Raw genomic sequence first — 12,814 nt, 5'->3', positions numbered from 1 at the left:
AATTTTTTTTTTCTTTTTTTAACAGTCCCATCGGACTACAAACCTGTTCAGGTGCCAGCGGCGCACCCCAATCCGATTCGTCGCTTCGTCAAAGTGGAGGTATATCTGTTGAGGTGAATTCCTTTTTGCCACTTTTAGGTGAGATTGTTTTTGCAGTTCTGTGTGGAGCATACTCCGATGGGTAAACCGGTCAATGCATTGCATAGCATCTTACGTGACAGAGGGAGAGAGAAGACCCCTCACCCCCAACTACGCACACAAACCAAGTGCAACGCTCAGTCCTGGAACTCCACCCGGTGGGCCTTCAAATTCAGGAAACTTCCGCGGTACTGGTTGTTCCTATTCTTGACCAGCGGGGACAGGCACTTCTTGGGCGGGTCGTATCCTTCGATTTTGAGCGGCGGAATCTTCACCTGCGGGAAAACGGTAATGTGGTAATGTGGGTAATATGGTAAAGCGGTTGGCACACTGGTTGGAGTGGTGTTCACTCTGCGGAGGAGACCCACCTGTCCCTTGTCCCAGATCAGCGTCCCCTTCCTTATCGCCTTTATGTACTTCTTCCGAATGGGCAGTCGGTTGTAAAACTGCTGCAAAATGGAGACCGAGTTTATGTGGCTCTTGTACCGCCTCTGGCCTACGGGGCTCGTCCAGCAGCAGCTCCGTGCAGCTGCGCAAATTATATAGCTAGCCATTTTCATGAAAGGAACGATGTGTTCACCGGTAAGTTATTCTGGTTCTGGTTGGTACTGAGCCTTTCCGTGAACACACAGGTGTACGAGGGGAGGTTATCCTTCCCTTTGCAGGTTTACACTTCTGAAAGTTGGTTCCTTCTTCGTGTGCCGGTGAGCATCACACGTTTTGCAATTGTCGAAGCGGCGTTTCCTCACCGATGGAGTGAAAATAACTTTACTGTGCATGGTGTATTTTGCTGCACCGTCGCGGGGAAGAGCACACCCATATGAACCGTCTCCGGGATTGGCTCCCATTAAATGGACCACCAAGAAGGGAGTGCACCTATTGGGCATTTCCACCATCGGGAAACGTTAAACGCGGGAAGGGATACCCATCGTCCTCCACCGAACGAATTTTTTTTTTTTTTTTGCTAGCCCATCCCTGTGTCAAATGAACTTCATAGGGCTTCACATATGTCCCGAGAATTTTTTCCCTATGGATACGGGATGCGTGTTTTTTTTTTTCCGTTACCCCACTTTTGGAAGTAACAACTGTATGATAACCGACGCGGTGGTTACTTATGTAGCTAAATTGTTGCTCCCTTCTGAGCAGGTTTAAGGGTTGTTACAAAAAAAAAAAAATAAAATAAAATAATAAGTACAATAGCTAGACGGATGGTATATGTCGCGGATTAATTGGTGGACAAACGTTTGGGGGAAGTGTCCAAAATGGAAAATACATAATTGGGATGGACGTTTCTGCTCCGTGTTAGTGGTGCCCTTTCTACCTGTGCATTGTTACGTAGCAATCACCACCCCGTTTGGTTGCATCCCAGGTGAACGAGGCACACACGTGCTGGTAGGTACGCGCTTGTCCATGCAGTGGTTGCGTGTATTAGGTGGATCCACTTAGAGCGCATTGCGTGTCTCCATCCGGTAGCCCCCCATGGGGAGGTTCGCCCGCAGCTTCAGTATATGTAGTTTTTTCTCCAACGCTGCGATTCTCTTTTTGTTCAACACTGCTTCGTTGTAGAGCTGGGAGTAGGTCACGACGAGGTGGTTCCTGATTCCGTCCTCATTCTGGAGGGATGGTTTTCTAAGGTGCTGCACAGGAGGGGGGAAAAGACATGTGTGAAGTGGGCTATATGGTCAGTGTGCTCTAGGTGGCTTGGCAGCTCTCCTCCCCTTGACCACCGACTCGCTTACCATCGGAACCAGGTTGTGAACCCAGAAGCGGTTGTCCGGGTTCTCGTACTTCCGGTCAAACTTGGAGGTCAGGCTCTGCGCCTTGAAACTCGCATCGGCACACTTATTCTTCAGGCTGCTGAGCAGCTCAGAGATCTGTCCGACGTGATCGTATTCACTTTTGAAGGCATTCGTTTCTTCCATTTTTTTGTGGTGCTCCAAACTGGTACTGCCTAAGGGGGACCTTTCCTTTCCATCCCTGGAACGATTAGCACCCTCCTTGTAGTAGTAGTCAGGCAACATACTTTGGTACGCACGTGAATTAGGGTTGTCCAACTCGTCATTGTAATGCACAAAAGGAGGCCTTGAGGGAAGTTCCCTCTTTTTGTAGCAATAATTCGCCTGAACATGTTCAGAAATATTTTTCTCACCATACTTTAATATATTAATTCTCTCCTCTATATCGTAATGGTCCAAGGAGTATATGTTGGAGTAGTAGGTCAGTAGACCTTTTTTTATATCGTCTATGTTGACTTTGATTTCGCCTATTCTGGGTGGGTGCATATTTGTCTTCCATGGGGTGGAGCTTTTTGTCCCCTTACTGCTGGGCGCACTGTGGTTGGCGCTTTGGTGATCTCCTCCATGACGTATAACCATATGACCGTCGTAGTGGCAATGGGGATGCCCTTCGATACTTTCACCCGCTTTGTCGCCCTGCTGGGGATGGTCCCGTCTGAGAGAATATGCGCTCTGCCCCTGCGCCGGGGGAATCACCGGCACGAAGTCGCGCACATCCACGTTGAATAGCTCCCTTTGCATCTCCTTCACGTTTTGGGAGCTCTTTAGCACATTCCGTAGGACTTCGTTTTGAAAAATGAGTTCCTTCTCCATGGTCATCTGATGTTCGCAGATCAGCTGTTTTTTTCCCGTTTTGTCAGTGTGATTGGTGTGATCTTTGCGGTTGCTGTTGTTGTTGTCCTCTTCAATGTTGGATAAGCTTTCGTAGGGGAAAATGTCTTCCCTCACGCCGCACACATTTTGCGAATTGTACGCTTCGTACGTGTCATGGTGTGGGTCATGGCCGCTTTCCTGGATGCTATCGCAGGCTGTGTTTTCGATGTCCTGCAAGGTGTGTGTGGGTATGTGTGTGTGTATCCACTCAACAGTGGTGACATTTTTCCGTTGTGGCGATCTCCCCCTTTTTGACAACTCCCCAGCTGTGCCCCATCACCTGCACTGTTCAGGCAAATTTCCCCTTTTCTATCCACCCACCTGTTGACAAGCCTCACTTGGACATTTGGCGAGTTCGTTTAGGCCGCGCTCCGCTGAGGGGTCAGTCCCTTCGGCGCGTTCGTCTGCACGTGGAGGCGCCTACAAGGAGCGGAACGGTGGGAAGCATTCACGTGGAACATGCACTGTTCAGGCGAAATGGACAATTTTTTTTTTTTTTTTCTTTTTTTTTTTTTTTTTTTTTGGCTAGCTCAGCACAAAAAGGTGGACACCACTAAAGAACACCAATTGGCTGAGCAACTTTTCCACGTTGGGAATTTTTCGTATAGCGAATTGGGAAGATCAACACTTTGCGAGCAGAATTTAAAAAAAAATCTCAATATGAATACATGTTTAGGCAAAACAACATCGGGATGAAACGACCATCCGGTCTGTACAAAACTGTGCACAAAATGGCAGACAGTTTCATCCGTGTTGTCTACTTTGTGTGAGGGAGCCAGCAACTCATGCTGGGGCTCATTACCTGCATGGTCTCACTTCACTGATTAGAAAACATGCCTGCCGAGGCGGTGTGCACTCTTTTGCTTTTCTTCGTTGTGAAGGTAGAATTCGAGATGGTGTGGCAGGAAAAAAAGAACAGAAAGACGGGAGGAATGTGGTCCAAACGGGTGCCTCTGCTGAAAGATGGAATAAAAAGGGGTGTAACTGAATAAGCACCGCGAAATGGAGGCACACATGATAATTTAGGTATGCGTCTCCCCCAAATGGTGTGTTCGTAGTGGCAGCCACTTCGTTAACCACTACGCTAATGTAGTTTCTTTTTACATTCTATTTTTTCCCCGCGATGCGTTGCCAAGTTGGTCGCCGCGACGACGGGGGCGGTAAACTTAAATGAGAAAAAAAATTAATCCATCAGTTTTCCCGTTTAATGATAAATTTTAATGACAGAAAGGAGTAACATTCATGTGGTACGTAAAAAAAAAAAAAAAAAAAAAAAAAAAAGAGACTTCCCAGTTGCACAGAAAGTACCGTACGCATCTGTTCCGTGGACAACGCCATCCGCCGCAAAGTGGAGGACCTCTCTATGCACACACAAAAGGGGTGCAAAAAAAATAAATAAATAAATAAATAAATAAAATAAAAAAAATAATTGAACAATGTAACATTGGAAGAAAAGGCAATCGACCGATGTGGCAAAAACGCGGCGACGAAGGAAGGGCAAAAGGGGGCCAACATAAAGTGGCTCCTTCACTATGGTGACTGTTTAAAAGTACGTTTGGAGTTAACCCAGCTGTTAATGCACGTAGGAGAGGCAGCCGAACGGGGGGGTGAAGATTAATATGCCTATCGCGCTTCCCACGCGGGGAGAAAACCGCACTTTTTTCCACCTTGCGGGGTGTTTTAAAATATATACGTGTGTGTGGAATGGTAGCAACGACGTAATAATTAACAGAAATGACACGATGGGTGCGCCGTACTATTCACAGTTTCGTTGCTTCACCATGTCACAGTTTAATTCCACACTTTGACCGTTTTGTCCATCGAGCTGGAGAGGAGGTAGGCCGTCCTGCTGCCAAAGCAGGTCTGCGTGACTGTATCTGTGTGTGACGAAAGAGTCTTCACAAGATTGGCCTGCGTCTTGGTCTCGAAGTTGTATATATGTACGTCATTCCCGGCAGCTAGCGAAAGGTACTTTCCAGAAAAATCGAACTCAATACTTTTTGGCTGTTCTTCCACATCTATCGTTTGAAAACACTGCGCTTTTCTAAGATCCCATAATTTAGCCGTCTTATCCTTCGAACAGGAAGCCAAGTAGTAGCCATTCTCACTGAAAGAAATGTGCTGCACGTCACTGGTGTGACCACTTAGAGACGCTTTATATTCCTGACTTTTTATGTCGTAGATGTGTATGTTTGAATCCTCAGACCCTATGCCAAGCATAATTCCGTCTGGGTGAATGGCTAGGTGTTTAAATGGACTTGGGTTCGTTTTACATATTTTTACCGTCCTTGACGTTTCCATATCGTGCAGGATCCACACGTTGTCCTTAGAAGAAGTCACAAAATAATTTTCCATCGGGTGGAGTGCCAAGGAGGTTATCTGATCTTTATGTTTTGTAATAACATGCGACGTGGTAAACTCATTGGTGTCTATATCTCCTTTCCATATGCGAACCGTCTTATCATTCGCCCCTGATATGCATACAGGGTAAGTCGGATGCGCCGCAATGGCAGTGACCTTTTTTAAGTGCCCCTGTAATTTGGCCAAGACTTTACTCTCCTCAAGGGAGACGTAATACACATTTCCATCCATCCCCCCGGAGAAAAAATTGTGATTCATGTGGTCGTCATAATAGTTGTATCTCGTTTTGTTAACGTCTAGGGAAAGACACGTAACCCCCGGAAGTGCAGCCGAGTGTACATCGAACTCGTTTGTATTTGTCACCTGTTTCCACTGGTCAGTCGTGGTAACATGTTCTATGTTTCTCTTCTTCCTTGTCATTAGAAGATTCTTTGCCAACTCCTGCATGTCATTTAGTAGTTCCTCACTTAGCCCCACTTCAAGTTCATTCAAATCATTGCCACTACGGATGCTTAGAATTTGCTTCCTTAAATTTTTTATTTCTTCTGTGTAGTTATTTTTCTCCTTCAACAATTTTGCAATTACCCTCGTTGCAGCATCGTACTGGTACAGACTATGGGTCAGTTGGTTACGTATGTCATTGACGTGGGTTCTTAGGGTAAACATCTCTGAGATGAGAGAGTCCCACTCGGTTTGTAGGATGGATAGCAACCCTGGAATGCTACTCGCCGTAATGGGCCTTGGCTTTACCACCTTCTCATTTTTCAGTGGGTACAGATCCTGCAGCGTTAGGACCTCTCCACTTACTGGACATATGCCATAATTCAGGATGTGTTTTTCGATGAGCCGTTTTTCGAAGATGTACCCCGTTTTGCTCACCACGGGTTCGTCGGGCGTCTGCCCGCTGATCGTGCAGAGGATGGACATTCTCACGGTGAAGGGGTGGTAACGTGGCACGGGAAACGGTTATTCCCCTCGGTGAAGATCTTCACGCTTTTGCCTCTCTTGGCGCGCCTTAACCCATGGGTAGAAGCAGTAGATCCTGCTGATTCCGCTCTCCCCACTGTTGTGAGTGTACCCAGATGGGCAAGCACGCACCTACGCATACGCTGCGTAACCTACTGCGTAAGTGCGAATTCCTCTTCGTCCCTCTTCCTACGATGGAGTAGAGAACTGAGTGAGGAAGAAAAAAAAAAACGGCGCTACCACCTTCCCCGCGATTGTTATTTTGCCAAAACGGGAAGCCTAGCCGTCATGTTAGAGATTTTTCCGCTTATGCCAGCTATTCCCTATTTGCTTTCTTTTGTGGGTTCTTTTTTTTTTTTTTATTTTAAACAATGTTGTATCCCCTCCAGTGGTCACATTGCGGTGACTGCCCCGTTGCGGTGGCCAAGGCAATACCACGGGTTACTCCGGAAAAAAAAAAAAAAAAAAAAAAATAATAATAAAAGAGAGCCGAGTTAAGCTAAGCGAACCAAGTTGCGTTACCCGTAAATGAAAAACACGTGAGATGTCCCTCCTACACTTCGTTGCCTCTCCGCTAATCTGCAAAGAGGCCGACCGTTGCGAGATCATAAGGTCTCCCCAGCAGAGGTAACAACGTTAAGGTATTCGCCAACCAGGAAAAAAAAAAAAAAAAAAAAAAAAACTTTACATAGCGCAACGTTAAAAGGAAGCTGATGGACATTTGTACTTCCCCCACGATAGAACCCTTCTAGTTGCGGGTTCGTTCCGATGGCGAGAAAATGTGTTGTGCCTTGTGCACATCCCGTTCAAATAGAGTGCCTCACTGAGGGCATATATCAAACAACAAAACGGTTTAGCAGCCATGGGAGTTGCCACGAGGGTAGCCACGGACCAAGTGGCCCAAACGGGAACCTTAACCTCTAAGCAGAACAGACAGACGGGGAAGTATTTCATCTCCCCAAGGGAGCTATCTACCTGGTGGTTTATCACCAAGTGAAGGCAGTCTTAACTGTTCGTGGTTCGAAGGGGTCCAAAAAAAATAAAAAATAAAAAACAACGAACTGTCGTGCGAAAACAACGCATAATGCAGATGCTATGCATACGACAGGATATATTTAAAGAGTGTCCAACATGAGTGTAGGGGGGGACGCATCGAAGTCAGGTTCCCCACCTCCTGTGGCTACTTCTTCTTCGGGTATCCCAGTATCACTTCTATGTTGTGCAATAGATTTTCCGTCCATCCGTTTCTGCACCGTTCCAGGACACCACCTGCAAAACATTCAAAGGATAGGGGAAGAAAGGTGTACGCGAAGGCTACATAACTGTGTGCGCTCTGAGCGAGTGTAGAGGGATGAGTAAATTAACACATAAAGATATATGTGCAGTCGGCTACACTTTGTAGAATATTTCTCCTTCGTCTGGTCTGCTGGGGACACCCCACTTCTTCGCAGGACGATACGTGGTTCACCTACCTTCATCGAACTTATTCTTGGTAGGAATGTTTTCCTGGGTCAGTTTAAGCAAAGTGTGATTTTCTTTTACTTTCTTAAATTCTAGCGTCACTGTGCTGTAGTCGTTGTCGCACCAATCCCTGAACTTCCACTTCTGGATAACCTTATGTGGCTTTTCAATCTCCATGAATTCACCGTAAACGCTCCCTGCGAAGAGGGAGAAACTTCCTCCCACTTTGGCATCCTAAAATGTTAATGGGGAAGGAAAGAACATCGAGTATTTTGTGTGTATAGTTATCTGAGCAGCAACACGACACGGCCTTCACCGGGCATGCCAATGCTTCTCTGGGCTTTCTTCCATATCCACTTTTTCCTTATCTTTCTAACCGTCTCGGCGGGGGAACCCCTGGAAAGTCTCGTCAACGTGTAGGCATCTGTGAAGGCATTGAACAGAACCTCGGGGGGCACGTAGTACTCCTCCTCTATCGTGAAGCTCATGTTGTTCGGGGGCAGGTGGATACCAAATGGTAAAGTGGAAATTTTTGAAAAAAAAAAAAAAATAAATAAATAAAACGAAACAATAGCTACCCTTATTGTAGAATGAACGTGCGGCTTATCACATTTGAAAAAACCCTTTGGGATGTTTTTTTCCTCGATTCGGTTCTAGCCGAAGCGGTAGGTAAAAGTAAATAGAATGACGTCGCGTATGCCCCTTCGGCAGTGCGCACAGAAGGAAAAAAAAAAAAAAAAAATTCCACTGCAACGGCAACTGCAATTGCAATTGCAACTCCGTTTACCCTTTTTTTTGCTTCACTTGTGCAAAGCTCCTTTTTACAACTGAGAACGCCTCCATTGTTGCGATCATTTCTACCCAAGGGGAGCAGCATAGCATCTACACTACCTCCTATGTGTCACCTCTACCACTTGTGTGGACATTTTGAATGAACATGCGAAAAGGTCCAATCGGTGCACAAGCTCCTCATTACTGTTAGAAGGGTTGTTTAATCTGCCTCAATTGGGATGCACAAACTGTGCCCCCAAATGGGAGAAGTGCATGGCCACAGAGTGGGGATTCGAATTGGACTGGTATAATCACACAGGGGACAGGTCCGCTAAACGCAACTTTTCTCACTCACGTATGGAACAACATTTGACCGACCATTTACCTTGGTAGAATTACCAGGGGGAGGGCGTAATACACTTTCTCATTTTCCCAACAAGGGGATGTGGTTTCGTCGAAAGGGGCTAACGCGGAGTTTTGAGCGCCATTAGAAGTGTGCTATGCGCGTTGGACCCATCCGCACATCATTGCCCCCTGTTTTGCGAGTCCCCAGATGTACACGCTGGGCAGAAAAAGGGTTGTTGATATGACGGCCAGCCACATCTTACCCAACTGATTCAAAATATGTGCATGGTAAAAGTGACCAAGATGTTTCACCTATTAAATGTGACATGGGTTGGCCCTACAGATATGCAATCGTCCTATTAGCCCTCCTAATACACATGGAAAACATATACCGCATTAGAATTGCTTTGAAATCCCATGGTGCCCATAAAACGAGATAATTATATCACAAAGATTGAGTTCCGCCAAAAAGAAAAAAAAAAGTTTTCTCCGATTTATACGAAAGGAATATTTTCTTTTTCCACGTGCATTCATTTTGCCTTTTGTAACGAGGCTTCCTTAAATTTGGATACACTTTTTTTTTTCCTTTTTACCAACATGCTAAAATTGTTTTCCACTTCGACATTGCGCAATAACATGCCCCCCCGATGGGGAAAACTAGCGCTAGCAATATATGATAAAAAGCGCACCCAACATAAGAGCAGCTATGCTAAACCATTACAAAAATCATAAGCAAGCTTTAATCGTTTTATTTACATCCCCCATCCTGCTCTCCTTGCCATGTTACTTCCACTTCATGCAAAAGTTTGATTTTTTAAAATTGTTCGCCTTCATACAAAGGCTACAAAAATTGCCCTCGGCTTTTTCAAGCCTCGAGACGGGAATTGGAGTAGTTTTCAACTAGCAATAATCGCGTATCCGTTAGTCGTCATTTACAGCGATAATGCCCCTCCCGCAAAGATGCCTTTTCTTAACCCCGTTCCGAGTATGTATTTTTTTCCATGCCAAAAGTGTACCTATCCGCGTCGGCATAAAAAAAAAAAATTTCCTGTACGCACTGGTGGAAAGGGCGTTAGCATATAAACGGTTGGGAAGGAAAAAGGATAAGGATTTTCCTGTAATCTCCACCGCGCGCACGCTTACCCAGTAAAATAAAAACAGAGGCATAACTAACTGTGCATTTTCGCAGATGGAATTGTTTGGCAAAATTAAATGCTCGCCATGTTGATCACTTCATTTCCCATTTGAATGCTTTTCCCCCCTTTCCTGGGATGTCAAACTGCCACAATGTTAAGCACACCCCATTGAAGATTTTTTTTTTTTTTTTTTTCTTAAAATTGTCACCATATAGCTCGACCGTTTTTGCCATTCCACAGAATGCCGCCCTTTCGAATATAGAAGGTGTTACATGTTTTAAGAGCCACTAGTCAACTGACGTTCCAAATTGATGGTTTTCCCTCCGCTTAATTGAAAAATGCTCCAATGTTACATTCGCATGCTGGTTAACAACGACTCGCCAAAATTTACAGCACCGCGCGAACCCCACTTTTGCCTGAACAAGTCATAAAAAAATGGGGTAATTTTTACTTTTGTAGAAATTTACCTGACCAGGTCAGGCAACAACACAAGGTGTACAACTTAAGAAAATTCATCATAAAAAGGCACAGGTGTTGTGAACCTTTGTAAACATATTTACACGCAGGAAAAACTATTGCCGTTCTCGCGGATGTGTACACTTGCACATCTTATTTGTTCGTTCCTCCTCCCACCACGTTCTGCCCCTCTGAAAGGGCGTGCACGTGGGACGGGGTCAACCGGGCAAACTCCGCATGTTCCCAGGATGACGAATTTGCGTAGCGCTCTCAATATAGGGTAACGTGGTGTCAAAAGAAAAATTAACACACCTGCGATTGGTTGTTGTTGGTTTCCACCACTACGCGCGGACGGTCGAGTCGTTTGCCGCTCATTTTACAACCGCGTTGTTCTGTGCATTTTCTTCATTTAAAAAAAAAAATTCCGGCAAGGCGTTTCTCTCCCTCGCAACTTTACTCATTCTCTTCGCGTAAAGCAACTTTGCAAAAGGTAAACTTGTGAAAGGTAACTTTCCTAACGGAAATTTTTTTTTTTTTTACCCTCCTTTGGTCAACGACCAACCATTTGTGGTGACCAGGTGGGGGGGTTCCCGCTTCGCCCACTTCGTCACCGCTACGAGTTCGTTCATTCTGTGTGGATCCTTTAAATGGAGAGGAGGCAACATGTTAATGTATAAGCGTGCGTGACGGGGAAGAAAAAACAGATGTGTTTATGCACATCGTTCTAACGTTGCAAAAAAAAAAATAATAATAAATAAATAGAGGGATTACGATTTTGGGGTGCATTTGAAGAGAAAACCTAGTTAGGAATTTCTTTTTTTTCCCCAAGTAGACCCCTTTTATTTGTTACACCGCCCGTTGACATGGCTAGCCGTCTGGCGTCCCTCCTGTGCAATGTGGGGAAGTTTCCGTGCGACCCTAACTGCTTATCCGGTGGGAAATGCGAAGATGGAGGCATCAATTTGTGTGAAATCGTATCGGATGGAATGAACAAGAGAAAGACTTTAGACGAATGTTTTACCACAAGTAGCTCTGACGATAGATACAAGTACCAAGACAGCTCCGACATGTCCAAATATTATTTTGACGGGTGCATTAAGAAAGAAGGTTTTGTGTACAAACTTGAGGTGAGCAATTTTAACGCAAGTAACATATGTCCTGCATTGGTGCGGGACAGATCAGATTATAACCGTAACGGGAACGAAGAGGTTTCAAGTGTTATCGACCTCGAGGACGAAGTCCTCATTGGCAATTTCCCATTTGGTTGTTTGAGAGAGGTTGCAGAGCGATCCCTGAACACCTTGGAATGTGGGAACTCCCGCGTCATTATTACGGAGCGAAACATGAGGATCACACGGAAGGATACAGACTTAATGGGGAATAACGTAAGAACCGGGGAAAAACAGTCCAGCCACCTGTACAGCGAAATAGGCAAGCCAGATGAGGCTGGCAGTGAGCACTCAATGAGCGAAGGGGAAGAAGAACAGGCGGAGCAGGGAGAAGCTTACGAGGGAGAACAGAATGACCCTGGGGGGGAAGACGTAGGACATGTAATTTTTCCACAAAATTCTGACGCAACAAACGGGGAGCCCGACACGATAGGCGAGATGGACGAGATGAACCGCGTTAAAAAGTCAACCTCCTATGGAAAGAAAAAAAAAAGTAATAATAACCCCAAGAAAAAAAAGGAAAGTGAGGAGGGCCGGGGCAGAAATTTGCGTTCCATGTTCGGCTTCTTCACCAGGGCGGAGCCCGCCGTGTCAAATTCGTCCCATTCCTGTAGGGGAAAGACCTCCGATGCGTCCTCCGAGTTCCTGTCCGTGATTAGCAGTGTCAAGTCGAACGCGTGATTGGGGGGGTATGCGTAGTGGATGGAGGGAAAAAAATGGGGAAAGTGGACGAAGAAGCAGAAGAAGATGCTAACAATGAGCCCCACAGTTTTTTTTTTTTTTTTTTTTTTTTTTTTTTTGCCCCATTCGTCATTTCTACCTGACTTGTTCAGGCGAAAAGAAGGTTGCCATCGTGACGGGGGGTAAAACAAGACAATTTTTTTTTTCTTTTTTTGCGTCACGTTCGCAAGGTGCGATCTGCGCAAGACGCACATGTGGAAATGTTGCTCACTTTTGAAGTGCGCTTCCTGCATGTGGTTCTTTTAAAGTGTGTTTTGCTCGGCATGGGGGACTGCCCACGCTGCAGCTAAGTAGTTTGTGCACAGTTGGCTTTCCCCTTCACTGAAGCTCTCCCCTTTTGCGCAAATGGGAAAGTGTACAATGATGTGCTACGTAACGTTTTCCCGCATCCGTTTTTTTTTTTTTTTATTTATTTCTTTTATGCTTAATCTTTCGATAAGAACTTAAGCAAGTTAGGGAAATACTATTTTCCCTCTGTAGTGGTGATCAATTCTTTATTTTTCCGCGTAACGCATGGGGTCAAATGGGGGAAAGGTGTAGGGGCCGGCCTTTTCAAATAGGAATGTACCTTCCACGGGTGTGCATACGGTTGTGTGGGAGG

General features: G+C 45.5%; 5 protein-coding genes across 5 annotated transcripts; 1 reads left to right on the top strand and 4 right to left on the bottom strand.

Annotated features, from left to right (window-relative positions):
• Positions 1–275: 275 nt before the first annotated feature.
• Positions 276–698, bottom strand: PCOAH_00020180 (Uncharacterized protein; the record flags this gene model as incomplete). Its single annotated transcript, XM_020058827.1, has 2 exons — positions 276–413; positions 507–698. 2 exons carry the CDS (start codon positions 696–698, stop codon positions 276–278), a joined length of 330 nt encoding a protein of 109 aa, XP_019914561.1.
• An 882-nt stretch (positions 699–1,580) lies between these two features.
• PCOAH_00020170 (Uncharacterized protein) lies at positions 1,581–3,227 on the bottom strand (the record flags this gene model as incomplete). Its single annotated transcript, XM_020058826.1, has 3 exons — positions 1,581–1,775; positions 1,878–2,978; positions 3,129–3,227. Coding segments are annotated over 3 exons (1,395 nt in total), but the record flags the coding sequence as incomplete, so codon positions are not given.
• Positions 3,228–4,598: 1,371 nt separating this feature from the next.
• PCOAH_00020160 (Uncharacterized protein) lies at positions 4,599–6,095 on the bottom strand (the record flags this gene model as incomplete). The annotated part of the gene is made up of 1 exon (XM_020058825.1): positions 4,599–6,095. One exon carries the CDS (start codon positions 6,093–6,095, stop codon positions 4,599–4,601), a length of 1,497 nt encoding a protein of 498 aa, XP_019914449.1.
• A 1,219-nt stretch (positions 6,096–7,314) lies between these two features.
• PCOAH_00020150 (Activator of Hsp90 ATPase-like protein 1-like protein) lies at positions 7,315–8,083 on the bottom strand (the record flags this gene model as incomplete). Its single annotated transcript, XM_020058824.1, has 3 exons — positions 7,315–7,403; positions 7,607–7,829; positions 7,973–8,083. 3 exons carry the CDS (start codon positions 8,081–8,083, stop codon positions 7,315–7,317), a joined length of 423 nt encoding a protein of 140 aa, XP_019914517.1.
• A 3,083-nt stretch (positions 8,084–11,166) lies between these two features.
• PCOAH_00020140 (Uncharacterized protein) lies at positions 11,167–12,153 on the top strand (the record flags this gene model as incomplete). The annotated part of the gene is made up of 1 exon (XM_020058823.1): positions 11,167–12,153. The coding sequence occupies one exon, from the start codon at positions 11,167–11,169 to the stop codon at positions 12,151–12,153; it is 987 nt and encodes a 328-aa protein (XP_019914628.1).
• Positions 12,154–12,814: the final 661 nt, after the last annotated feature.

The sequence above is a fragment of the Plasmodium coatneyi genome, chromosome 8 (assembly GCF_001680005.1).
Source record: "Plasmodium coatneyi strain Hackeri chromosome 8, complete sequence".
Classification (NCBI taxonomy): Eukaryota; Apicomplexa; class Aconoidasida; order Haemosporida; family Plasmodiidae; genus Plasmodium; species Plasmodium coatneyi.
Note: the sequence above shows the minus strand (reverse complement) of the source record. Positions and strands in the feature narration are given on the sequence as shown.